This window comes from Monodon monoceros, unplaced genomic scaffold (assembly GCF_005190385.1).
Source record: "Monodon monoceros isolate NGI ecotype Baffin Bay Population unplaced genomic scaffold, NGI_Narwhal_1 Super_Scaffold_18, whole genome shotgun sequence".
Taxonomy (NCBI): domain Eukaryota; kingdom Metazoa; phylum Chordata; class Mammalia; order Artiodactyla; family Monodontidae; genus Monodon; species Monodon monoceros.
Window position 1 is genome coordinate 144,869,714 of NW_021703774.1, and position 25,987 is coordinate 144,895,700.

The following is a 25,987-nucleotide window of genomic DNA, read 5'->3' on the forward strand; positions in this document are numbered from 1 at the left end:
GGGAAGGCCAACAGGCTCTGGGTGCTGGCTGGACTGGGCCAGGACGGGGCTGCCAAGAAGAACGCAGATTCCACAAGGGCAGGGTTTCCACGCTTTTCTTCACTGCTGGATCCCCGCTTCCTAGAATGGGGCCAAGCCTCTCCAGGAGTAGATGTTGACTAAATAAAAGGAGGAGTCTTAGCACTCCAAGATGAAAGCTACAGACCCTGGGCTCTTCCCCATCCCCACCCCCAGCCCTCAGGGGACCGACCACCTTTTCTTCTCTTTGGCTCAGGCCCTCCCTCTGCTGGGCAGTTCTTTGGTCTCCCAAGCAAGGAAAGGGTGTGGAGGTGCCAGCCGGGTGGGCATGCTGTGGGTTAAAGCCTCGCAAAACAACAGTGTAGTTAATCTTTCTAATTTATTTTCCTTTTAGACCATGGGAAGTCTGTAGGCAGCAGCTGTTACCCAATTAAAATACAGATTAATATAAAAACAGTTTCTGGAATATAAAATAGAGTGGCTGTGTCCTTACACTTCCTTAAAATACCACCTAATAATGACTTGATGAACTACAGAAACCCACCTAGAGGAACCCAGCGTTCTTAAAATGAAAATTTCTTCCCTAAAAGGTGTGTATTACCATTCCATGTAAGCCGCTATGAGAAAATAACCTTCCCTCTTAGAGCCAGCGGTTTCTGTGAGTTGGGTATGTGGTGTTCATTAAATGTAATTATAGTTTAATTGGAGTTTAATCCCCACCCCCCGCCCCGCACTTAAAAAAAAAAAAGTTTCCAAGCAGGCCTGAGATGCTACTCTGTCTGGAAGTGGCTGGGGGCATGTCGGCCACCATGATTTCCAGCTGGGCCCACGTCTGTGCAGGGGGCCTCCTGCCGCAAGCCTTCCAGGCAGCCTATCTAGTCTGCGCTTGAGGGGTATTTTCCACTTCAAAACAAAACAAAGCAACAAGCTGGTTTGAACCTAGGCCTGACCTGGGTGGAGCGGAAGCCCTTGAGTCAGAAATTCTCTAGACTAGGTTCGTAGGCTTTTTTGTCTGCTAAAGGTGCCTGTTTCCTGCTTGGCTAGCCGGTATTGAGGGCCCAGGTATGCGGGGTGAAGGGTGGATGCCTGGGGGGCTCCCCCGGCCCATTGCTGGTTTCAGAGGGGGAAGTGCTGGACACCGGCGCTCAGAGAAGGGGTGGACTTGGAACCAAGTGTGCTGGTCCCATGTGAGCATTCCCCGAGTTCTGCAGGAACTTCTGAGAAGCTTGGAGGTGAATTCACTGTAATTCGGGGGGAGTTATTGAGCCTATTGAATTCAGAAGACACATAAAACCAAATTTTCTGCAAAATGAAAGCTGAAACAGGTCTGAGACCCACCCCGTGGTCGGTATGTGGATGTGTACCCCCATCTTGGGGCAGGAAGTTGTGGGGAAACTTGATTCCCAAGGCTTCTGTCAGGTTCGGAGCCTACAGCTGTGCAGGTCAGAGTCTTTTACGGTAGAAGGAGAAAAACAGAAAGGAAAGGATCCAGTCCAGCTTTGAGTCCCTGCGCCCTGGTTTCCCACCCATCGGCTATTTCTCTTTTCTTTCAGCTCACCGGGATTATTCAAGCCATGGTGGATGGTCAGCCAAGCCTGCAGCAAGTGCTGGAGGTAGGTTGAGTGACCTTTAATTCCTGACCTCTGACCCCTTCCTGCTGCCTTCCTCGCCTTCCTCTCCCTCCCCTCTTGAGAACGTAGCCCTGTAATTTGACTATGATTATGGCTTGATTAGAATAACATTTGCTGTCACATCAGTGACATGCTGTTGAGAGTATTGAACCATTGATCTGTCATCTCCAGCTGTTCCCGTCAGGGTTACTGACGAGATGTCCGAGTGCCACCGGGGGTTGGTGGAGGCCCCTCCAGCTCCCGGCCTGTGGCTGTGCTGGCTGGCGGCTCCGGCGGCTCGGGCAGCCCGCGCTGGGCGGCTGGGAGTAGGGGAGCCAAGCTGCAGCACTGCGGGCTGGCCCCGGGGACTGGAGGTGTTTTTGTTTAGCTTTAGTGTTGGCTTCCTGTGGCATGTGAGCACTTCATTAACTCACGCAGAACTCCCCATCGATGGCTTTTGTTTGCTGTCAGCTCCTCCAGGAGGTGCGGCCGGCCCGCCTGCCCCACTGCAGCTTGCCGCTGGATGCATCGTGCCTGTCAGGGGTGCAGAGGCTGCGCTGGGTAATGATTCCTAATCAGAATAATTACAACAATTGCCTATGTGAGGAAAATCAAATTAAAGGCTTTAGAACCCTTGGCAGAGACCACACTTCTGGGATGTTCTCCTCCGGGAGCTGGAAAAGGTTAAGACGCTGCTGCTTGTGCTCCAGCCTGAGGGAGTCAGGAAGCGGTGCTTGGCCTCAGCTCATCTCCCACCCCCGCGGGCCTGGGGTTTTCAGAGAGGGAGAAAGGTCCCCCTCCCACTCCCTTCTCTAGCGGGAGAAGAGAAGAGAAAAAGCCTGTGGATCTCCTTAGGTGCTTTATTTATCTTTAAGAGCAATAAACCCAAAGCTCAGCCCCTATATCACAGGAGAGAGCAGAGTGTCTGGGAGGATAGCAGAGCACATCTGCCTCGGAGGTAGTCCACCTGGAGGGAGCAGGGTGGTGGAGAGGGAGGAAGATCTCTTTCTTGAGCCTAGAGGCCTGTCCCATGGGAGAGAGAAATGCAGACTGAATTTCCTGGGGCTCCTCAGGATGGAACTAGGGCCAGAGAGAGAGGTCTAGGCTCACCCAGTGGCCAAGTGCGTTCCCTGTCCCAGGGAGTGTGCAGGCCCAGGCTCTGTGGCTGGTCAGGCTCTTGTGGGGTTGGGAGAAGATGGGCTCTGAGGTGTCTCCCAGCCCCACTGACCCTCTTTTTTGGGTGGGGAGATTCACCCTATGACTGAGGGGGGTCCTCAGCCTGGACTGCTCCCTCCAGGCCCAGACTCAAGGAGAAAGAGGGGACCTTCCTTCCCTATCTCCCAGCCAGCATCCCAGAGCGAGGCTAAGGGGGCAGGCAGCTTTCCCCTGGAGCGTCTCTGGCTGGGATCCAGGGAGGAAGATGCTTCTTCTGGGCCAGCACCAAACCAGCGCTGTCGAGGTTATGGAGTTTTCTCCATAGTGGCGCTGGTTGAGGGGGAGATTGTTCTTCAGAAGGCTTGCTCCTGCTGACCCCAGGCCAGCTCTGGAGCAGGATGCTCAGAGGATTCTGAGTCTCACCCAGGAAGCTACTTTCTGCTATTTCAGCATACTTGGGGGGTGAAGAGGGGGAGATTCCAGGCATTGGCCTAGATAGGAAATCTCCGAGAGGACAAGGAGACCAGACTGGGCTCTACTCTTTCCCATTAGCCTTGAGTTGGTTATAGAGCTGAAGAATTAGTTCTTGTCCTAAGCAAGGCCCTGAGCAGATGGCCAGTTAGATGTTTGCCTGACACATTTGTTCTAAGCAGGGCTCAGTCTGCATTCCTCTAGACCTTCAATAGCCAGGAGGGCTGGCTGATTGGGGCTTGTCTTGGTGGTCCCTCCAGCCCTTTATCCATTCAAACAGGAAGGGAAGGAAAAGGACAGGCCTGATTCCAAAAGTATCACTTTCCTGGACAGGCTCGTAGCAGAAGCTGCTCACTAGATGTCTGCTGCATGAGGGAATGGCCTCGGCCCTAAGCTTCGAAGGAGCAGTAAGTGCTTCTCATGGTGAAGCCCTGGTCTTGCTGGGCATTTCCTCCTGACAGTCCTGTCCTGTCCTGTCCTGCTCTCTTTTCCAGGACCACTTGCAGGAATTGGGGTGTTGGGGAGCCCCCTAGCGGGTGGGGCACTTACCTTGGGGATTTAAGGCCAGTGAACTGGAGCGAGATTAGCTGATTTAGGGACCTTCAGGTTTGCCTTACCTCTTTTCTTATGTAAAGTCTGCCTTATTTTCTTTAGGTGACCCTGGGGAAAGGATGCATGTGTGCGTGCATGTGTGTGTGTGTCGTGCAAGGGTTTGGGCCAGAGTGACTGGGGAGACAAACCATTCAGCAGTGGAAGGTCCAGAATTTAGCTGCTGGGGAGACCCTCGGGCTGAGGAGGATTCTCTGGTGTGCAGACTGTGAAGAGGGTCTGCAGAGTCCGATACTGAGGAGTGGCCCTGATGTCCCAGGAGATAGGGCTGCTGTGGTCGTGGACCTAGATGGGATCCTTGGCCCTGTTCCAGGACTGCTTCAGCATGGGCCAGGCCTCCCGAATCTCTGCGGTTCCAGGGAGCCCAGGATTACCATGGGCTCTCCATTACCTGCTGGGCACACAAGGCCCTTCACAGTCTGGCCTAACCTAGTCCCCCAGCCTCAGTTCCTGCCCTACCTTTCAATCACAGCGGACTCCAGTCACATTATTTCTTACTCACATTTTCATCAAGAAGACACTGTGCTGGGTTAGGGATTAAGACGGTGAATAAGACAGCTAAGAGTCCCTGCTGTTGTGATGCTGATAGTATGGTGGGGAAGGCAGACATTAAACAGACAATTGCTAATCAGATACAAAATGTCTGTGCCTAAGCCTTTGCCTCTGCCTGGAGTGTCCTTTCCTGTGTTCCCTGCTGTCAAGCAAACTCTTAGTTTTGTCACCAAGCCCTTAGTTCAGTCATCTTTATGAAGCCTTTCTGACTCCTTTCCCTGTAGAAGGTGAGGCTAGCCTCTGCCTCTTCTTGGTCTGATGGCATCCTGGGTACTTCTCCATTGCTGCCTCTATTATATTGTATTAAGATGATCTGTCTTTCTCCCCTTCCCAGCCTACTGTCTATTTTTGGTAGGCACTTAATACATTATCACATATAATTCTCAAAACAACCCTGTAAGGTTAGTCATCCTACCTCGTTTTATAGATGACGGAAACTGAAGTTCAGAGGGGTTATGTGACTTTTAAATGACTTCCCATCAGTGACACAGCCAGGATATGGAAGAGCCAAGGTTAGAACCCAGATGTGTCTGACTTTCAATCCCACGTTTCTAACGACTACGCAATATAGCCTTTAAAAATAATCCTCCTGTGTGAGTGGAACAGCAGTGTGATCTGCCGCACTCTTGCCCCATGCCTAGGATCTTCTGAAAAATAGGCAATGCTTCATGAATTCTTTATGACAATTTTCTTGGTATATACTGATTTTAGTATTTGTACTTCCAGTGTGAGGCAAATAATAAAATGGATCAAAGGGATGAAGGGGAAGAAAGACTTAAAGTGTGTTTAGGATTAGTTTCTTTCCCTGTCTAGGAATTGAGCTCAGCCTTCAGAAGATTCCGCTGAATTTGAATCCCCAACCAGGAGAGGAGAAATACAAAGTCTGGGGCCAGTTTATGAGCTTCTAGCGACTGGAGCAGGCAGTGCTATCCCAGTTGTCAAGATGGGCCTATGGCCCGTCAGGGGAGCCTCTTCTGCTAGACTCATGGTGAAAATTAACTTCACCTTCATTTGGGGAATAACCAAATTAATAAATTTGGTTAGTAGACATTTGGTGGGAGGGTGGAATGAATAAATGAGCGAATGAACCTGTGGATTGGAGTTCCCTGCATGGGGCCTCCTCCCAGCCTGTTCTCGTGGCCCAGGACAGCCTGTGAGTGTGCTAGGCTGTGCCTTTGTTTGAGGACCAAAGGTATGTGGACTGACCTACTGGGATCTGTCCTTATCCTGTCCAGGGTGGGCTGCCAGGCACTGGGGGAGTGGAGGGGCCCCTGCCCCCCACCACTTGGGCTTGTGGGATCTGCCTGCAGGGATTGTCCTGCAAGAGCCTCCAAAGTTCCGAGTCAAGACTGAGACCCCAGAGTGGAGGGATAAGATTACAGTTTTCTCCTGCTCTGATTACAAGCAGCTTATCTGCGTTTCACTGTTGGCTCTTCACGCTCAGGGAAAAAAAGAAAAGGAAAATCTCATCTGTTCTTGTTGTGTACTTTTCAGAGGGTCGATGAGTGGATGGCGAAGGAAGGCCTCTTAGATCCAAACGTCAAGTCAATTTTTGTCACCTGTGGAGACTGGGACTTAAAAGTCATGTGAGTATGAGCAGGACTCCTTTGCTGGCAGGCCTTGGAATCTGCGGGACCAGGTTTTGCCTTTCTCAGGCTCAGATGTCCAAGCCTCAGGGCACCTGGGTCAGGAGTCCCTGGATTTTGGGGTCAGCAGGGCGAGACAAGGGCTGGGAGCCCTGCCTTCTGCCTCTAGAACCAGGAGTGGACAGGCCAAGTACCCTGCTAGTACTGCTGTTGCCTTCTTGCTTTTGCCAGGGCAGCCCATCCTGTTGTGGAGCTACATGTTATTGCCCTGAAAAGAAGGAGGTAAAAGAGGGTCTTAAATTTTCTTCTAAACCAAATACGTAGTATTTACTGTTCTAAATGCTTTGGAAATAGTAAGTCATTTACTAACCCTAGGGATTCTTGTTATTCTTATTTTATAGATGAAGACCTTAAGGCACAGAGAGGTTAAGTAACTTGCCCAAGAACACACAGAGCCAGAATTCAAACGCAGGCAACCTGGCTCCAGGGTCCATTCTCTTAACCATTATACTAGGCTAGGCTCTTATCTGGGATACGAGGCCCTGACGGTCCCACGGAGAGCCCATTGTGAGGATGAGAGAGGGATGCTTCTAGGAAGCTGCCCAGGTCACCAGCCTCCTCTTTCCTCCTTTGTCGCCACTGCTTTTTCTCCTTTGTCTCCTGATCCTGCCCCAGTTATGGAAGACAGAACTGGTTCCTCTGCTGGGTTGACACTTCTGCCTCTTGGCTGTCCTCCTGGATACCTGGCTTCAGAGAGCCCCCAAGGAACTAAAGCGGGGTGGAGGTAGTGGGGCACTGTTTGCTGAGGATTGATAGAATCGATACCTCTGTGTTCTTTGTGACTGAAGGTGGCAGCAAGCACTCTGTGTGTGTGTGTGTGTGTGTGTGTGTGTGTGAGCTTTTGAACATAGGGTAGGGTATTGGCTGGGGTGGGGAGTCGTGGCTCTAGAGTGACATTTCCTACAAATTCAGGCATTACTTTCTCACCAAGATCCTTTTTATGCCTTTTGGATGCTGGGCATTGAGGTGAAGTTCTGCACCCAGGTGGCTGTCAGCCTGCTATTGGACCCAACCCTCTAGGTGAGGCGGGAGGAAGGGCAGGCCTGGATCACATAAGTGCCTGTGCACCTGGATCACATAAGTGCCTGTGCACCTGTCTCCCTCAGCCCTTAGGTCGTGTGCATGCTGACTGCACACCACAGGCTCCGGAGCTCCCGTTGACGCTCGTTGTCAGGGAAATTACAGTGGCTGGGCCTGGAGGCAGAGCTGAGTCGGGGGAGGGTTCCGCGGAGAAGGTGAGGAGGAGGAAGGCTGTTGTTGCTCTGTTACGGCATCCTGGGCAGCTTTGAGCACTCGAAGTGGGAAGGGGCTTACGAGGAGCTCCAGCACAGGAGAAGCTGTCTGGGGTGGGGCGGGGCTCAGGCTGACACCCAGAGTTCTGGGGCTCATGTGGCCCAGACCAGAGGCCCAGTTTCTCCAGGTAGCCTTCTGAGACTCCCACTCTCCCAATGGGTTTCTCTCTTTGGTGTATTCATGTCCCAAACACCCAGTTTCAGCATCTTCTGTGATGGCTGTGAGTGGTGTGTACTTATATGTGTATATGAAAGCTTTCCTGTGCATGACGTTGGGGACCGTCTGGTTGGTTTCTGCATGAGAAGGAGAGGAGATGCCATCTTCCTTGGGTCTGGCCTGTGCTGGCCTACAGCACCAGTTCAGGCCTTGGCACGGTAGGCCCTGGACAGATTTTGGTGACTCGGGAGGCTGCTTTGCATCTTCATGAGAACTGGTGTAATGAAGAAGAGGGATAGGGTTGGGGAATCAAATTACACATAAAAGGAAATCAGATGTTAATGAGCACATACTATATTTCACTCAGTCCTCCTAACTGCCTTCTCGGGTAGGAGGTGGTGCCTCCCTTTTATAGATGAAAAAAACAAAGCACAATTAAAAACTGAGGCTCAAATTGGCAGACTCAGAGGTAGGCAGAATTGAATTCTTAAGGCCACATAGCTTCCAAAAGAGATGATTCTGGCGGACTTTGGTGGCTGGTTTGGGTCTGGCTCGGGAAGGCCAGTGAAGCTCTGAAAGCCAGTGAGCAGGGAGGTGGCAGGTGGCAGGTGGCTGGGGGAGGAGACCTCTGTGTCTGCCTTTTAGAAGCAGGACCCCACATAACTGCTGGGAAGCCTCTTAATTAAATGTGTAGCAAAATAAAAACAGCCAGAGAGGAAATCTAAGTAGTGCTGCGTGACGGTGCACAGCTTTTCCATGTTCCTGGAGCCTCTCGTCAGATGGCTGTCGTCAGAACAGCCACTTTCTCACACGCCTGGTAAAGCCTGCTGATGAGCCTGACAAGGGTGGTGTTAAACTGACACCCACAACTTGTTAGTATGTGGCTCACTTCTTATTTTGACATCCATTTTCAGATTTAACTAAGTCTAAGGAACTCGGCAAATATTTTCATTTCCCACTCTAGTCTCTCAGAGCCATGGTTCCCTCTCGTTGCTGTCCTTCCCCTCTCCCAGCCCCCCTCTCCCTCCAACCAGCTTCACATCACTTTTTTTTTTCCACATCAGTTTTGTTGGAAAGGGCCTGATTAGTGAGGCACTGAGAAGTGGGGACTGAAGTGGCGGCGGAAATCCCACTGGAGAAAAGAAATCTGCTCCCATCCTGACAAAATTGTTTTGTGTCCATCTTTGGTCAGTCTGAATGGGTTGACACTCTGGTTTACATGGGCTTTGATGCTATCATCACAGATCCTGCTACGGTGGGTTTTAATTTAGGGGGTGCAGATTTAATTTTCCTTCTAAACCTGTTTAAGAAACGACACTCATGGTTTTGGCTCTTGGTCAGCTTGCCTTTCCTACCTGACCTACCTTTCCTTTGCCTTACCTGGTGTTTCTTGAAGCTCCTTGTAGAGTTTAGCGTTCTTTCACCAATTTTCTCTCTTTCCACGTACCCAGGCTCTCTGTATTGTCTCTGTGAAGGGCTTCCACCTTCAGCATGGTGGGAGGATAGGGCGGATGCGGAGTGAGGAGTGACACCGGCACAGGTGCTGCCCTTGAGGAACTCAGCTTTTCACCTGTAGCTTGGTGACCTGTGTTTACCAGCTGAATAGCACAGGTAGCTGAGAAGCTAGACCAGAGGCTTTTCCAGTGGTCTGTGGGTCTGAGATCAGGAGGACTGGGGTGTGGGCTGGGAGTGGGGGACAAGGAAGAGCTGATATGAGGGTGGACCTGGTCCTCGGTGCCATCTGGGAGGGGGCCCTCTGGAGGAGAGGGGCAGGATCAGCAGACACCGCTGTGGGGAGGCAGGGCCCAGGGGTCCGCTCAAGGTCTGCTGAGAGGGTCCTCCTCCCCCTCCCCCTCAGCTTTGGAATAGCGAGTTTTCCTGCCATTGGAGGTCGACTGTGTGAATGCGGGCCTGGTATTTGACTTTAGTTGTTTTCCTTGCTTTCCTTGTGAGGTGTGCATACTACACCCCTCTGTTGGTGAAAGTCTGGAGATCAAGAGATACTTGCTCAGCATTTAACATTATTTTGTGTGAGACCATCTGAACTAATTTTGCAACAAAAAAACTCAGCCACCTGGGTAGAAAGCTTTCTGAAAAAAGAATGATAATTTATTAGAGTGCCAATTGGGGGAAAGCACTTAATACTATGCTGTCCAGCCAAAGGAAATGAGATCTATTCCAATTACTTCAATACTCTGACATGAAGTTTTTTGTGTTATTTTGTTCTTTATTCATCATGAAGAAGACCAATCAGGAGGCAGGTGGAAGCATCTGTGTGAAAGTCACACCTGAATTCACACTGAACCCTTTCCAGACTGCATAGGTTTCCCTTCTTGTTGTTTCAAGTACAAACAAACATGATGTCTCTGATTGAAAAAAATAAAAAATAAAAAAGACACTTGCTCATATTACCCTACTCACTGCTTGATTTGGGGGCATGCACTCAATGGGGACTACTGAGGGTCATGCAGCCAAGACTGTGGAAGAGCAGAGACTGCTGTCACCTGGAGTGAAGTCTCATGGCGGTGGAAGCACCCGCCTGGGGAGCACTGTGGGGCAGGGACTGTCTCGTGGGGCGTGTAGATGAAGGCTGAAATGCTGAGCCGGTGACATGCTTGATGGGGGTCAGTCTGGGCCCTCTTGGCATCATTCAGCAAAGCTGACCACTTCATCCTTCTTGAAGCACTCTTCATTTCTACTTATGTCTCCTGTTTCTCTGACTTTTCCTTCACAGTACTTTTGGCAGATTCTTCTTTCCTTTTTTCTTAAATTTGGTGTTTCTTAAATATTGGTATTTCTTCGACCTCTCTCCTAGCTGTCTTTTCTTTTTATCTGACACACTCACACTTATCAGAGTGATCTATTCCCCAGCTTCAGTTATCCTCTGTATGCTGTCTTCTCATTTTTCCTCCATCTGAGAAGTGGGAACTGACATGGCAGCAGTGATCCCACTGGAGAAAAGGAATCGGCTCCATCTGCCATCTGAACTCCAAGCCTTCATATCCAGCCCCTGTTCTCTCTCTCACCTGGATATACACCGACCCCTTAAAGCTCAGGTGTTACTTGTCTCCCAACACCTTGTCTTCCACCATTCTCTTAAATAATGATTGACTGGTACCACCTACTCAGTAGTTCTGTCAGAAACCTGAGAATCACCCTTGGTTCCTCCCTTTAGCCATAACAAATTAATTGCCAAATCCTATTGATCCTTTGTCCCAGAGGTTTCTCAGAGTCTTTGCCTTCTTTCCAAACCCAGTACCACTGCCCTAGTTCAGGTCACCATATTCTTCTTGGATTCCTACGAAAGTCTTCTTTCTCACTGGTCTCTCTGACTGTCTTGCTTCTTCTGTTCCTTTCTCCTAATTGTAGCAGATTACATCACACCTGCTTAGCAGCCTTCAAGGCTTCCCCTTGCCCTCCAGGCAAAGTCACACTGTTTATTGGAGCTTTCAAGGCTCTTGTTTATTTCTCTTGCCTCATCTCTTGATGCTCTCTATGTATTCAGTCCCCACCCCAGCCAGATGCTCTAACTGGCCGATTCCTAAGGATCCCTCCTAACATCTTTCTCCAGGTGCCTTCCTGTGTGTTCTTGGAGCACATGTGCTTATTGATACATGAAAGTGTGCTGTAGCTGCCTCAACTTGTCTGTCTCTTTCCCTAGATTGTGGGCACCATTACAACCCTAGGACAATGCTTGACATGTAGTAGTTGTTCAATAAATGTGTGTTGAATAAATGACAACTAAGTTATGGAGTGGGCCTGTGGAATACCCTGCTCAGGAAGAATGGCAGAGGGTCATAGTGGGTAGGTTCAGGAGAATGGAATGGAAGAGGAAACCTCGGGCCCTCCTGTACCAGCCTGAGTGTGAGGGGTTAGAGGACCATTCTGTTAGTGCCAAGAAGCTCCTGGGTTGCCCCTGCCAGCACTGGGTGTTGGGCCCTCCACGGTGGGTACTGGGTGAGATGGCATAGGGGGGCCTGGGCGAGGGAGGAGGAGTTTGGTCCTAGGTGCAGTGTGAAGGGCTTTCTCTGAGACATTTGTGCCGCCAGGACTGAGGGCTGGGACTGCTTTGGGAAAGTTACATCAGATAATAAAGATAGCCAGCCCTTATTGAGCACTTACCACATCCCAGGAGTCCTGCTGTGCTATTTATACATTAATCTCATTTAAACCTTACTACAATCCAATGAAAAAAATTATTTTTGTAACTTTTTATTTTAACAAATGAGGAAACTGGGGCCCAGAGAGGTAAGTAATTTGTCGAGGGCACACAACCTATTTGTGGCAGGGATTTGAACTCTAGAAGCCATGCGTTTGACCGCTCTGCCATCTGACCGTCTGCTTCTGTCTTCCTTCATGGCCCATGGCTTTGTGGTTGGTGGGAACGCCCTTCCTTCGCTCCTTTGTTCGCAACTGAGAGGCAGAGCCTCGGGATGTTCTCTGACACCCTCGGCTTCTGGTACCTGGTCTGGTGTTGGCGGAGGTCTGGACTGTTATGATCATTTTGCTTTGGGGACGTGGCTGGCCAGGAGGTGTGGTGGGGAATGACTTGGGGCTGTCTGAGAGCCTCTTTGCTGAGCTACAGATGAATGAATCCTCAGATCTGTTTTAAGGAAACCACTGCCAATATCACTTTGGACACCTCTGTCCTGTAGTATGTTTGGAAGCACGTGGGGCATCTCGTCGTGTCTTTAAGCTCGTGAAGACGTGTCTCTTGTCCGTGGGTTTGCCGGTTGGTCTCAGCACTGAGCTGTATCACCATTGATTAGCAGCCTGCTGGGGGAAGGGGCTTGAGTAAGAACTCCCTGGCAGTCCTGACTTGTCTCATTTCCTGATACTTTTATCTGTCATTGCAAGCGCTTGGGCTCCCCTCCTGAGCTAATTAAGTTTGCATGTGTTTAGACGCATTGCCAAATAGGGCTTAGCAAAGCAGAACTGAGCTACATCTCTTTCTGAGTAGGGAAGGAAGGGTACATGAATGCTCCACCACGAGGACCGGGAGAAGTGTGGGTGACATGGAGCCAGTGTGTACAGATGGTAAGCATTCTGCCCTGGCCTCCTCGGGACACAGCAGGCCTTCAAAGCAACTTTCTGACTAGCTGGCAGCAGCAGATGGGGGCCCACCCTCCAGCTCTCTTAGTGAATTGGCGTTCTAAGAGGGCTGAGGATGGAAAGAGCGCAGGCTCTGAGTAGGAGTCTTCTCCCAAGCACAAGCAAAACTGAACATCAAGTTTAGTGGGATTTGCAGGGGGAGTTTGTAGGCCTGTGTGCTCTTTGCTGCCAGCCTGAACCTACCCAGCTCTGTGGCCTAAAACCACTGTGGCTAGCGGAGTTCAGGGTGGCCTTCTTTCCAGGTCTGTGAGAAGTACATTGGAAACGTGGACCACTGAAGGCTGCACTTGCCTTTTTTCCTTGAATACCCCAGACCACCCTGCACGGTCTGATGAACCCTGTGAAGTGGCGCCAGGGGGAGGGAAGGAGAGTCATATTGCACAGGATCTCCTCACCCAGGACGTAGGGTTCAGCCTAATGGATCACCACAGTGAGGTGATGGCTGCCAGCATGTTTCCGTGTCAGACTGATGCCTGCGTTTTACCTAGCGCTGGGTAGCCTGAGGTCTGAGATGTCCCGTGGCATCCTGCACACACAGCAGCAGGCACGGGGCCTTACCATGTTGTGGAGTCCTCCTCTGAGGTAGGGAGTGAGGGTATTTCCTACAGAAAGCAGGAGAAACAGCTGTCTGCCATGGTCAGGGCCTCGGTCCCATAGCTGTGAGGCCAGTGGGTCAGCTTCCTGGCCATGAAGAGGCTCTCAGTGGACGAGATCAGCTCAGAGTCAGGGCAGGCTCCCAGTGCACACAAAGTGTGTGCGGGCAGGGTGGGGAGAGGGTTCTGGAGGTTGTATAGGAATTCTGGGCCTTTGAGCTGCAGCCTAAGCCCAGAGAGAACGAGAACCAGACCTTCTGCCCTCCCTTCAGCTTCCCTAGAGCCCTCTCGTCAGCAGAGGTACATGGGGTTAGCCCCAAGAAGGCAGCTTGCGTTGATGGGGTCATGTTTCAGCTGCAGCTAATCCAAGTCACTTGACATAAATCTCTCCCTGCTGCCTCTCCCCTCCCTCCCATCCCCAGCCCACAGACAGGGAAATGAGTCCTGGCCCTCGCCCTGAATACATCATGGCAGGCCTGCCTCTAATGAGAGAGGGCCATTCATTGTGGGGTGAAGCTCCCTGCAGAGCCTGGGATGCCATTAATTAAAGGAGAGCCACCTGAAGCCAGTGGTGCGGCGCAGCCTGCCACGCTCAGATGGAGCAGTGGTGGGGTAGCCTCGTTAGCCTGACAGCTCCTTGGGCCCCGAGTTCCTGGGCGCAGAGGAGCGAGGGGTGCCCCGCCTCCACCTGAGAGCTCACGGCCTCTGGGGCCAGCCTCCTCGCAGATGCAGGAGGGCCCCCTCCTGCACCTGTCCTGGGGCCTGGACCTGGCAGGAAAGGGGCGCCTGATGGCAGGCTTGGCTGGGGATTGTCCATTTCCTTTGGGCAGGCCTCAGGGCAGGAGCAGGCTTCTCTGGAGCCCGAGGAGGCTCCTGGCTCCCGGCTCCCGGCCTGCGCTCCCTTCCCGCTCTTCTCCATGTGGTCCTGGAGCTGCAGGTCAGCGGGTGGCGCAGCCTGAGGCCTTCCTTCAAAGCCTGAGTCTGGGGAAGCTGGTGTGCCCTGGGACGACCTTGGGCCTGCAGGGGCACTCGGGGAGAGAGAAGTCCTGTCGTCGGGTCTGCGAGCACGGGCCGTCACAGGCAGACAGAGCCTCTGGTGTTCCACTTTCTGGACGCTTCTAGGCCGAAGGGTGGGGCCCCAGTGGCAGCCTCATCTCCTCACCCCCTGGAAGGTGTCAGAGGGTCTAAAGCACTTTAGTGATTATAGGAATCCCTGCGATGGAAGTTTTGCTCAGTTAAAACCCTGATAAAAGATGGAGATGTTTATGTAGTGACTGACCAGGCGTTGAGATGTTTATGGTGGTGGGAGCCTCCTGCTTCGGCCTGCTGCGGAGCTGCTCACTAGATGGCTCTTTACTGCTTAATTGGTCCTGAGGTGAGTGTTGCCGCCTGGTTTCTGGTCCCCGGTCTGATAGGTGGAGTGCCCCTTGACCATCCATGAGGCTCTTACTGCCTCTTCCTTGCTGGCAGGAGGGGCTGTAGGCAATCGGACCTTGACCATCGCCCAGAGTTGGGGTAGCTCAGCCAGTCTCCACCTGGCTTGTCAGGAAGACAAATTGGTTTTATGTTTGTGGCTCTTCTGGGCAGTGTCTGGAAGTCTGGTTCTACGCTGCATGGGAGAATCTGACAGGCTGCCTCAGAGAGCCTCAGAACCAGCAGGGCATGGCTTGCCCAGGGGCGCCAGCTCTGCTTCCCTGGAGCTCCCGTGGTCTGGAGTAGAGGCCGCATGCGGCCTCCCGCCAGGTCATGATGTCCTCCACCTAAGACTCGGGCTGCACTGCTTTGTGTTTTGAACATTTTTGGACCTTCCCAGGCCTTGGCCATTTGTTTGGGCTTCTCTTTCCTCTGGCAAATAGAGAGTGAAGGCTGGAGGGTTTGTGTCCTGAACTCCAGGGAGAAAGAGCCACTGTTGATGCTGGAAAATATTTTCCTTTGGGTGAGATATTTTTGTGTTTCTTTTGAACATTCTTTGTGTGACTCTTGAGACCCAGCTTTTTCAAAAAAATTTATCTTTTTCGAAATGGAGGTATGAAATAGGTACAGTAGGGTGCATACAGTATACAAACGAGAAATGGACAGCTCAATATATTGTTATACAAGTATACACCTGTGTAATCACCACCCAGATCAAGACGAAGAACCTTTTCCGTCATCCCAGAAAGTTCCCTTGTGCCCTTTCCCAGTCAGTAATGCCCTCCTTCTGCCAGGTAACCACTACTCTGGTAGTGGATCATTTGCCTCTTACTAACTTTCGTATAAATGGAATCAAACAAGATGTACTCTTTTGAGTCGGACTTCCTTTGCTCAACATAGCATATGAGAGATTCATCCGTGTTGTTGTATGTATCGGTAGTTCAGCCTTTTTATTGCTGGGTAGGATTCCATTGTATTACTGCACTGCAGTTTATGTGTTCCCTTTCTGTTGGACTACATACCTTCTTTAGTCTTTCAGTTTATGTTTGTCGAATAAGTATGTGAATGTTCAATCTGATACGAGCATCTCCCTAGACCTATCAGCTTGTCCTAATTTCCCTCATCCTTTAAAACCTAATTCCAGTCCCTCAGACATATGGTCTTCCCTGTCTCTTGTGGAATCTGCACTGGCCTCCCTCTTTTCTAAGCCCCTGTGATAGAGGGAGGCTGACCCCAGGCCTGTGGAAGTGGCCTTTGAGCCCTAGTGACCCATTTTATTTATTCTTTCAGCACATGTTTATTGAATGCCTGTTGTATGTTTTACACTGTCCCAGGTATTGAGGATTTAGCAGTGAACAAAGAGATAAAACTTCCAAAATATCCTGTCTTCGTGGGGTTTACATTTCAGTGCATGCAACCAGCCCTGCCCTCTGTCTTTTGGACCCTGATGCCAGAAGAATCTTAGTCTTGCCTAGGCTCCTCTGTCTCCTGGGATTTTGTAGGAGCTTGGTGGCAGTGGCTCTTGCCACCTTGACGGGGCCTCTCCAGGGCTTTCGTGGGCTTTCATCTCCCTTCTCTGCTGCTGCTGCTGCTTGGCAGTGAAAGGGTTTTTCAAGATTGGTCCTTCCTTCCACTATCCAGGAGTCTGATTCCCTCTGTGAGAGGAGAGAATTAATCTCCAACTTTCCATGCCTGTAAGGTGAGTGACCTCTGTTTTGTCAGCGCTTGCCAATCTGTCCTCTAATTCCCAGCCAGGGTAATGGAGACATGACTTTGTGCTAAAGCAAACCACCAGCTCTCCTAGTGCGGATTCTGTCCCGATCCAGGCAGCTCAGAGGGGATCTCCTCACAGGTGCTCAGGCACCTGGGGGCTACAGAGGTGTTGGTACCTGAGCAGCTTTGGTCTTGAACGGTGATTGGCAGATTCAAGGAGGGAAGATGCCCTGCCATCGTATACTCCCTAACCACCATCCATGCCAGTGGGGCGGCTGCTTCTGAAATAGGTTTCTATCCTCAGGCTCCTAAGAGCACATGAGAGGCTGTGAACACCCCAGTGAGGAGGAAGGGTCAGGAAACAGGGGTCTTGGAAGGTGAAGGCCAGGGAACTCAAGGCTGCAGCTGGCATAGTGGTCCGTGCCTGAATGATCTGTGGACTCTGGGGGCTTAGTTCTGTTGCCCTTTGGGAAGGGCGCCTGTGAGCGGGTGGGGTAAATTCTCAGTGTCCCTGGCTAATGGGTGACACGCCTCAGACTTGATAGTTCTGTAAAACTGTTTCTTCCAAAGCCTGCAAGGATGTTGGTTTGGGGAAGAAAGCCAGCCAGCCCAGAGAATCCCGGGAGCCTGACAGGCCTTTTTCTCTGCGATTCTTTCTTGCAGGCAGCCCGAGGCAGCCTGTCTCTTTGTTAACAGAGTGACAGCAATGTGACACCATGGAAATAATTACTAACAAATCACGGTGCTGACTGCAAACAGCTCTCTGTCTTCAGAGGCATGTCAGGGTGCATTAGAGCAGGACTGGAGGAGCGGCACGAGGGGGCTGAGAAGCAGCCTGTGCTCAGACGCTCTCCTCTTCTTCCCCCACCCTGACCCCTTGCTGCTCTGTCTGACTTTCCTGCTCGTGGCCCTTCCCCACTAGGTCAGCTAAGGGACCCGCTGGATAAGTGGCATGTGGCTATTCCCGCTTCCTTTGGGCAGGTAGCTAGGACTCCCGTCTTTGCAAAGGAACACCTGGGTAGTGGTAAGATCCAGGAGTTTTTCTGTTACCGGGCCCCCAAAAGGTGGAAGGATGCTCCATTTTTTATTTACTCGCTGCCAGTTGGGACCAGCTTTGCCTTCTGGTGGTTTTGGGGTGATAGTATTTGTGCCAGCTGGACCCAGAATCTGGGGGAAGCCTTGTGTTTCAGTGTTGGCTGAGCTCCCTTCCCCGACAGCCCTGGATTTTTCCTCGATTGCCACAGTCAGTTTTGGGTGAGTCGACTCTGTCCATTCCCTCTTGGTTAGCAGAGTGAGTGCTCTGACTGTCAGGGCTGTAAATAAGGTTCTTGGTGTGTGTGTCTGGAGGCAGCCGGGTTGGGTGGGGAAAGGAGTGGAAGGACAGGCAGCACTCCGATGGCTCCCTCGCTTGCCCCCCTCCCCTCTCATACAATATTTATCCAGGGATGGGAGTCAGATGCAGCGACCTCAGGGTCACCCAGTTAAATAGCTTCTGAACCTCCCTGCATTCTAATTGCTGCAGTTGTCCTTTGCTCTGGAGGCTTCTCCTCCCCATTGTCTGCTGAGGCACACACTAATGGCTCTCCTCCCTGGCCCTGCTGGGAGGCATCTGTGGGGTGGGGGTGTGTGGAGGGAGGGAGAGGGCTCATTGCTACCTCCCTTTCCCCGGGGATAAGGGAATCTAGGGCCTATTAACAAGCGGCTTTAGCTAGGAGGAGCACAGCCCCCTGCGCCCCTGCTGCCACCTCCCCAAAGCTGGCTGGAGAAGGAGGCCCAGGCGGCGGGTCTGGTTGACGGGCCAAGGGGCTTCCCCCATCTCCAGTCGGATGAGCAGAGCTGTGGGACTCGTGACTCCTCTACAAGGGGACAGACCCTTGAGTACTTGGCTGAGGAGCATCATCCTGTGTTCCCATGGTCCCACATTCATGGTTTAGAAACGTCTAGTGAGTGGTATTTCCTGTTGGAATAGACTGCATTTTGCTCAGAGATTGGCCAGATGCAAAAGTCTTCTTGGTCCCCCGCAGGTTGATTTAGATGATTGATGATGGTAGCAGGTGTGCTGCATTTGGTGATTTAAGAGTGGCACGTGCCACACGTCTTCACCAGGACCTCCCTGTAAATGTCAGTTACCACCCACTTCAGCTCTTCTCTTCCGAGAAATACCATTGGAAACTGCCATCGAAGGCACTAAGCACTGTGTATCCTGGAAGAATATTCCAGCAGGAGCCTAAAGTTAGCCCCAGTTGAGAGTTGCTCGGGGCCCAGTAAGTACTGTGCTGGGGACTGTGGGGACTGCCAGGTGATCAGGGCAGAAGGAGCAGCACGTGCAAAACTAATTGCAGGCTAAGTAATAAGTACGGTAGAGCATGCGAACACTCCAAAGAAGGTACAAAACGAATGCCATGAGAACCCAGAGCAGCATAGTAGAGAGACTGAATGGGCAGTATTTTTAGCAGGAAACTTAAAAAAAATAAAACGTTAAAGAAAGCCCAATATTACAGAACATAAAAGTTGAGCTCTTCTGGTTGAAGCTGGGGCACGGCCCTGCCCATTCTTCCTCCTCCTCCTCCCCCAGTCCACAGAGTAGCCTGATGTCTCTCCTAGAACCCTAGAGCTCCATGGAGCATGGTTTAAAATGCCCACCAGAAGTGTGACTGTGTAGGCTAGGTGTTACACATCCTGAAGGGGTCAGGGGAGCTGGGATCAGGGCAGAGGAGATCAGCCAGGGGTAAGGGGAACAGCTGTGTCCTGGAAGCAGAGGTCAGACTGCATCCCAGATCCTGAATGCTTGCAGGATGCTCTCCTCAGAGCCTCCAGAGGGCATTGTAGGCCACACAAAGGCAGCCCAGGCAAAGGGTCAAGATGGCCATAGGCCAGGGGGAGCCTCTGGTGGGGGATGAATGAGGTATCTTGAAGACCACTCAAACTGCTACGGAGTGCCTGAGCCAAAAAGAGAATAGCTCACCAGCCAAGACACTGACCAGAATACCCTGGAAACCTCCTGTCACCTGCTGACTCTCCTCCCCGGACCCTACTCCCTGCTGCCTGCTCGGGCCTCTGCCATTCCACCTGGGAAAGAGGGCTGGCCGGCCCTGGTGGCCGCTCCAGCACTTTTCGCAGCCGCAACAGGTGGGGCACTGTGCCCTTTCCCTGGAAGAATTGCAGCGGGAGGGACTCCAAAGAGGCACTTGTCTTATTGTTTCACCAGAGGGGCTGGCGAGATACACAGTATTTGGTTTTGTGGCACTGGGGAGGTGCATGTTAGGCTGTTCCCCAGGGTGTTTGTGGCTCTTGTGTGCTTTGTGTGGTTATTTCTGTGGGCTCCGTGTGGGAGAAATGGGAGTAGAGACAGGTGGCAGGTGGGCCACAAAGCGGTGGAGCAGGGAGGTGCTCTGTACATATACGGTGCCTTTTGGAGGCTTGCCAATGGGGATTTGAGGTTGGTTTTCTCTGGGAGTACGGGCAGCTTGGCCTACGGGGCGTCCCTCTGCACCCGCCTGCGTTCTGGTTTCTGTTTGGGAACTCTCCAGTGCAGCATGTCTGGGAACACTTCCAGCTGTGCTGCCAGACCCAGACGCAGGTGACGGCCTTTCGTCTGTACCATAGGGAAACCAAGAGGAAATTAAATGTCATTTGCCCCCTGCACAGCAGGTCGCTGCCAGATCAGACAGTGCTGATCAGAGCTGTGCGGAGAGCACCCGAGGGAAGGCTTGTGTCTGCAGCCATGCCCTCTGGGCTGTGGAGACTCCCAGGTGATGGCCTGGCTCAGGCCCAGGGCTTTCTCTGCCAGGCTGGGTTCACCCTGGCCTGAGGCCCAGCCCTGTGCTACATGGCAGCTGTGGCCCATGCCAGGCCAGAGGTGCATGTGTACCAGTGGGAGGGGGTGGAGGGGCAGGGCAGGGCAGGGCCTGGCAATAGAGGACACACAGGAGCCAGTGAGGTGATCAGCCCGTGCTCAGAGAAGCTGTGTGGTATTGTGGAAAGAACAGGACCTTTAGGATTGAAAGAGACCTGGGTTTGAGTCCTGGCTCCATTACCTACTAGTTGTAGGACCTTGGGAAAGTCACATTACCACTCTCAACCTCCATTTCCTCATCTATGAAAGGGAGAGTATAACAAGCTCTGGCTTCTGACATCTGTTGGGGAAGTAGCTTCTTGTTGGGACTGGTGCCTGAGTTTCCTCACGCCACCTCCCCTAGATCTGGAAAGATGGCCTGGAGCCCCTTGTACCTCCTGGGGCCTCAAGTGTAGTGAGTTGGCTGAAGCTGATGGGAAGTGGGGTGGAGAGTGAGTCTGGCTGGGGCCACACCGCTGGTACTCTCTCCCAGCGCGAGGCCTTTCCTTCTTGTCCTCCTAGGCCTCTCAACCAAGCATCCCAGGGCCTTTATGAGATGAGCACGGGTGATAGTGGTCACCCTCTTAATTGGGGGGGCTCAGCTGGCTCCCTCCAGCCTCATACTTGCACTCCCCTTCCTGCTTGGGAGGACCTCAGGGCTCGTCCCAGCCCCTCCCTTGCCTTGAGTCCTAGTGGCGGGGCGTAGTTCTTGGCTCTGCAGTGACATTTATTAACAGGGCTTTGGGAAGAGATGTTTTAATACTGTGAGTGTTCTCCCTAGAAAACTCCCTACCCCCACCTCACCCCCATCTGAGGCATGGCTGCTGGTAGTGAAATTCATTAGTGTTCCCTGACAGGCAGTGGCGACAGAGGCGCTCGCTGTCTGCTTCCCGCTCCCTCGCTCTCGTGCTCCTGCTTCACGCACACTGATATTTAAAGCTGATGGGCTGCATATAGACTTCTTGTACCATGACAAGTTTGGGGAGGGGGATGGGGGAGGAAGAGACAGACAAGGAGCCAGCTGTCACGCTGGTATTTCAAACAGTACTCTCTCCTGACCCTTTGCAGGCTCCAGCAAGTGTATCATCTTTCTGAAGCTGGTGGTTGGAATTGTAACCTGCAGCCGTCCCAGAGGATAGGGGCAAGTGTGGGGGCAAAGTGGGCTGAGAAGTCGGCAGTGCGTTCTCCCAAGGCTGTGGGCAGGAGGAGAGTGCAGGGACAGAGAGAGGGAGTGAGTGAGGAGAGAGAGAGAGAGGAGAGAGAGAGAGAGAGAGTGTGTGTGTGTGTGTGTGTGTGTGATAGCAAAGGGGATTGAAGCTCAGTCTCTGTAAGTGCTCCTCAGCATTGCCCTCCCATCCCCAGGAATGAAGTGACCCTTTTGCTGTAGTCTCTCCTGGAGTGATCATTATAGTTGATGCTGTGGTTATCTTCTAGGTGGTCCTGAAAGCTCCCTGAGTATAGGAATCAGGTTTGACTGGCCTCTACTCCTTGAGGGTCCTGGGTCTCAGTGATACCCATCAATATGTGGTATCAATTCAGGTAGAAAGTTCTCCCACTTTGTGTCTCAGACTGGGGCCTTGGCTTTTGTTCCCTCCTATTTGTGTGCTGATTTTTTGGATTTGGAGAATGAGTACCAAGGTGCTTCTCTATCCACAGCTCCTCCCCTCACCCCCAAGCTTCTTGGAATTCATTTTGGCAACTGTTGAATGGTTCTGGGACATCCCTACTCTGTCATCCCCAGAAAACTTCTCTAGAATCCTTTTCCTGACCGAGGCACTGTCTTCTCAATGCAGGTGGCCTGGAAGCATCTCCAAAGGCAGGTTTGGTCTCAGCTAACCTCCTTACAGCCAGAATCTCTTCTATAAGTGCTTATTTATAAAGTATGTTTCCCTTGGCCGGCTCGTTTAACCTTCACAGAGCAGGGCATGGAGGTGATGTAGCTGCCCAAGGACACATGTTCACTTGACCAAGTTGTCTCTTAGTGCGGCAGAGCCATGTGCCTGGTGGGGCTTCTACTGTGCTCTCCTTCCCCCCGCCCCCATCAGGGGCTCTTCTAGCTCCAGGGTCTGCATGGGGGAAGTGATTTGGGAACAGACCTGACTCCTCTACTCCCTGCTCTTTTAGCCTTGTCAGTGCTGTCAGTGCTCCCATTGGCTTCTTCCATTTCAGCACAGCTGTGTCTGTGTGTGTGTGTCTGTGGGACAGAGAGGGGTTACTGGCCATCTCCTGGTGGAGGGTGGAGCCAGAATGCCTTTTCTCTCTGTAGACTGAAGTGTATTCTTGAACTGTCCAGGATCATCTTTGATGTGCTCACCTCCTGTAACCCCCATTGCCCTCATCCTTCCCCCACACCCTATACACTATCCTGTAGGCTTCTAGTAGGGGTTGCTGGTGCAGGGCAGCACCTTTCTCTCCCTTCGTGTCCTTGCCAGTCCTGCCCTGGTAGAAAGCACTGAGCATTCGGCCCGCCGGGGGCAGCCAGGCTGTATCTCCTGCCATGGTGCGTCTTGCAGGTGAGATGGAAACTGACTGGCTTTGATAAGTACGAGACTTGAGCATTAATTTTTTATACATCAGCAGTGGCCAAGTGAGTGAATTCAATTATGAGTCTGCCTCTCTCCACCCTCCTCCCCCCAGTGTGGTGGTTCAGAGCAGAGACTAAGGAACCTGTTGAAATGAGAAACCCCTATTTCCTTGTTTGACCCCCTCACTAATTCGGGTTAAATTGCTACGCGATTGCAATGGTGACACATGGTGCCTGCCTGTGTTTGTATAAGAGGATGCAGTGGGGGTGGAAGGACCAATTTGTGCAGAGATAAAAGGTGTCACAGGCAGATAACTAACGTCCCAGCCCCGTGCCTGCTCTCATTGTAGCTCAGTTGGCTCCGTGTAGAAGCCCAGCCGTCCCCTCTTCCTTCCTTCCCTCCCCTTGCTCGTATTTTACCTCGACGCCACAGCGTAATGATGCCCTGCGTAGTGGGGGAGGAGATAGGCACCTCTGGCTGACAGCCCTTCCTGATAACCAAATTCCAGCCCATCCATCACCAGCTACTCTCCTCAACTTGAGGAAAAGTGATCGTGAAAGGCGGGCCGTTTATCACCCAGGGTCTGTTTATCTCCTCTGGGTAGGGGAATGGAAATAGGAGAGACAAAGAGCTGCGTCCCCAGCTAAGTGCTGCCTCGGCTGGGGTAGCCTGCCGGAGCTGGATGCAGAATCACGTCATGCTGACTGGGGAGGCTCTGACTAGTAGGACTCCCAGACTGGGACCCAGGGGAAGGGGACCCTTCCTGAGGCTCAGCCCTGGGAGTTGGAGACAAGCCTAGGAGATGTGGTGGTTCTGAGATGCAGGACAGCCAGTGACAGCATTCTTTGGGAAGGTTTGTATCAGAATGAGCAAGTGTGGAGCCCCTCGTGGAAACAAGTCCAACCCCGCTCATGGGTGACCCCTCGGCAGGAGCTCCCATCTGACTGGTCAGCTGGGTCTGCTGCTTCGCCTTCCCCAGGCTGGGCCTTCCATGCCTCCGTGCTCCAAGGTGACTTTGAAGAAGACAGGGCCTTTCTCCCTGCTCTTGGCCTCTGCACCTCAACACTCCCCTTTTTCTGCATATCAGGTGGCACAAAACAGTTTGCCCTCTGAAGGCGAGCAGTATGTGCGTTTGAGTACCAGGACTGAAAGCCTACATCACTCTGAGATCTGGGTCCCACAGCTTTTCCAGAGAGGCAGAGAGGGATCAAATATGGCCTCCAATTCAGCTGACTTCCTCCTCTTCAAGGGCTTGAGAGTGACCTGCATCTCCCCAGTTTAGAGTTGTCCCTAAGGCTTGCAGAGAGAGAAGCACAGAAGGAAGAGTGTCCATGACCTCTGCCAGAACTGGTGCCTGCTCTCCTGCTGGTCCTGGCTCTTGGTGTCTGCCAGTCTCTTTGTCAGACCTCCATGGATGCTGCTGGCCCCATCGACTCAAGCCTAGTAGTTCTAGCAGAGTCCCCCAGTCTTCAAAGCTGAGCTCTTGCCAGCAGTGGCTTCATCCAGCCCATACCCATTAGCAAGGGTGACATTCCCTTAATGAGCTAGTCCCCTGCCTTGGCTGGCGCTGAGCTGGTCACACCTGTTTGCCATCAGGGCTGTCTGGACCTAGCCCAAGTGCTGGGCTGCAGGTGGTAGGGCTGGATGAGGGGCTCCTTTTGCTCTGTGCTGTATGGGCGGGGGGCTGTTTCTTACACCTCTATTCCTCCCATACTGTTCTTTCTAAGTAGGAGAGGGCTTTCTTTGCTTTCTTTTTGTTATTTAGCGGGAGTAATAAAGGAACTTGAGGAGTACCATATCTTTTCTAATGCCCCCCTGGATGGAGCAGCAGGGAGCCAGTCAAGCATCAGCAAGAGGGTTTCACAGTGGGTTCTGATGACCCTAAGGGGCCAGTGTGGTAAGAGCAGGGTCACATGGTAAACGCCAAAGGCAGAGCCCCTCTCTGGCCTTAGGCCCCAAAGTATTTGGAAAGCAATCATATCCCTTGGTTTAGAGCCCACAGGCAGGACTGGGGATGGTGGTGGGGGTTGGCTTCCTTAAAGAGGGCCCCTTGCATTCACGAAGCTGAAGGAAGTTTTGATTTGGTTGAAAAAAAATCCCATTCCTTTTTATGGCCTGGACATAATTGGCTCTTTTCTATTGGCCATCAGTGATGTCATTCCGACCCTCATAAAGAAGGGGAAATCACACCTGTGGACTTGGTGCATAAAATTTCATTGGGCAGCAGTAATAAGCATGGCCAGATGATGTTTGGGCAGTTGAGGAGCTCTGTGCCCAGTGATCCCAGCTGCCTGGAGACCTGGGCACCATAAACCTGCCTGCACGTTCATGCCCGTAGGCTAGTCCAGGGCCCACTGCCAGTGGCTCTTTTCCTGGGATCAGCATCTGGTAGGAATTTACAGCATTCAGGCCCTTTGTGCCAGGGTGACTTTTGCCTTTTTCTTTTCCAAATTGGTGGAACCATGTACCCACTGGTACCCACTGACCCTAGCCTTAGGCTCCTAAGAACTGTGGACCCAGGTGTGACCCTGAGCACTGACCACCATGCTACCCGACCCTCTAAAGTCCCAGGCCTTGCCTTCCCAGGGACTGCAAAGACTGCATCTATATGATGGATGCCTTGTGTAGTTAGAAGACTTAGATCCCATTTCTAGCTCTGCCCTTGGCTTGTTGTCTGATTAAGCAAATCCTTTTTCTTCTCTGGGCATCAGTTTCCTCTTTTATGAAGGGGTGACAACTTCTCTAACCTACCTTCCTCACAGGGTTTCTCTTGGTGCTCTCTAAGCTGGGCTAGGGTTCTGTCATAGAAATGTGTAGCTGTCTTCCCACGAGGCACCTGGGAGTTCAAGTTCTGGCATACGGCTCTGTGTCTCTTGTGAAGATAGGCCTGGGTCCTGCTATAACTGTACTGCTTGTATCTTGAAGTCACATAGCTAGGACCTCCCATTAGCTGGAGGACTCAACAACCTGAATGCCCGTGCGTCTGCAAACAACATGTGTACCTGCAAGTGACCAGGGCCCCGAGTGAGAATGATGGTCCCGCCTCCCTCTGCTTCAGTCAGCCAGGGGGCCCAGGCAGCACTCTGGATGCGGCTGAGCCATATCTGAAGCTGAGTCTCCAGCCTGACAATCTGTCTAGTCTGTCCTCAGTGCGGCCACTCTGGTATAGGTCCTCCACCAAGAGAAACAGGCAGGATCCTACTGAGCTAGACCCTTCCTACCTGGGTAGAGAAGCCTACAGCTGATATCTGCCTTTGAAATCCTGCTGAAGAGGGAGCCCTTCCCT

The 25,987-nt window shown here is 52.1% G+C and overlaps 1 protein-coding gene across 6 annotated transcripts in view; it reads left to right on the plus strand.

Moving 5' to 3' along the window:
* Nucleotides 1–25,987, plus strand: part of ERI3 (ERI1 exoribonuclease family member 3) — a 129,367-nt gene that overhangs the window by 38,239 nt on the left and 65,141 nt on the right. For all 6 annotated transcript variants that reach the window (XR_003794323.1, XM_029227593.1, XM_029227587.1 and 3 more), the window contains 2 exons: nucleotides 1,572–1,631; nucleotides 5,910–6,001. Coding sequence is in view for 5 of the 6 variants with exons in the window: in XM_029227593.1 (XP_029083426.1) it covers nucleotides 1,572–1,631; nucleotides 5,910–6,001 (152 nt within the window). In the remaining variant the exon portion in view is untranslated. The remainder of the gene's footprint in view (nucleotides 1–1,571; nucleotides 1,632–5,909; nucleotides 6,002–25,987) is intronic.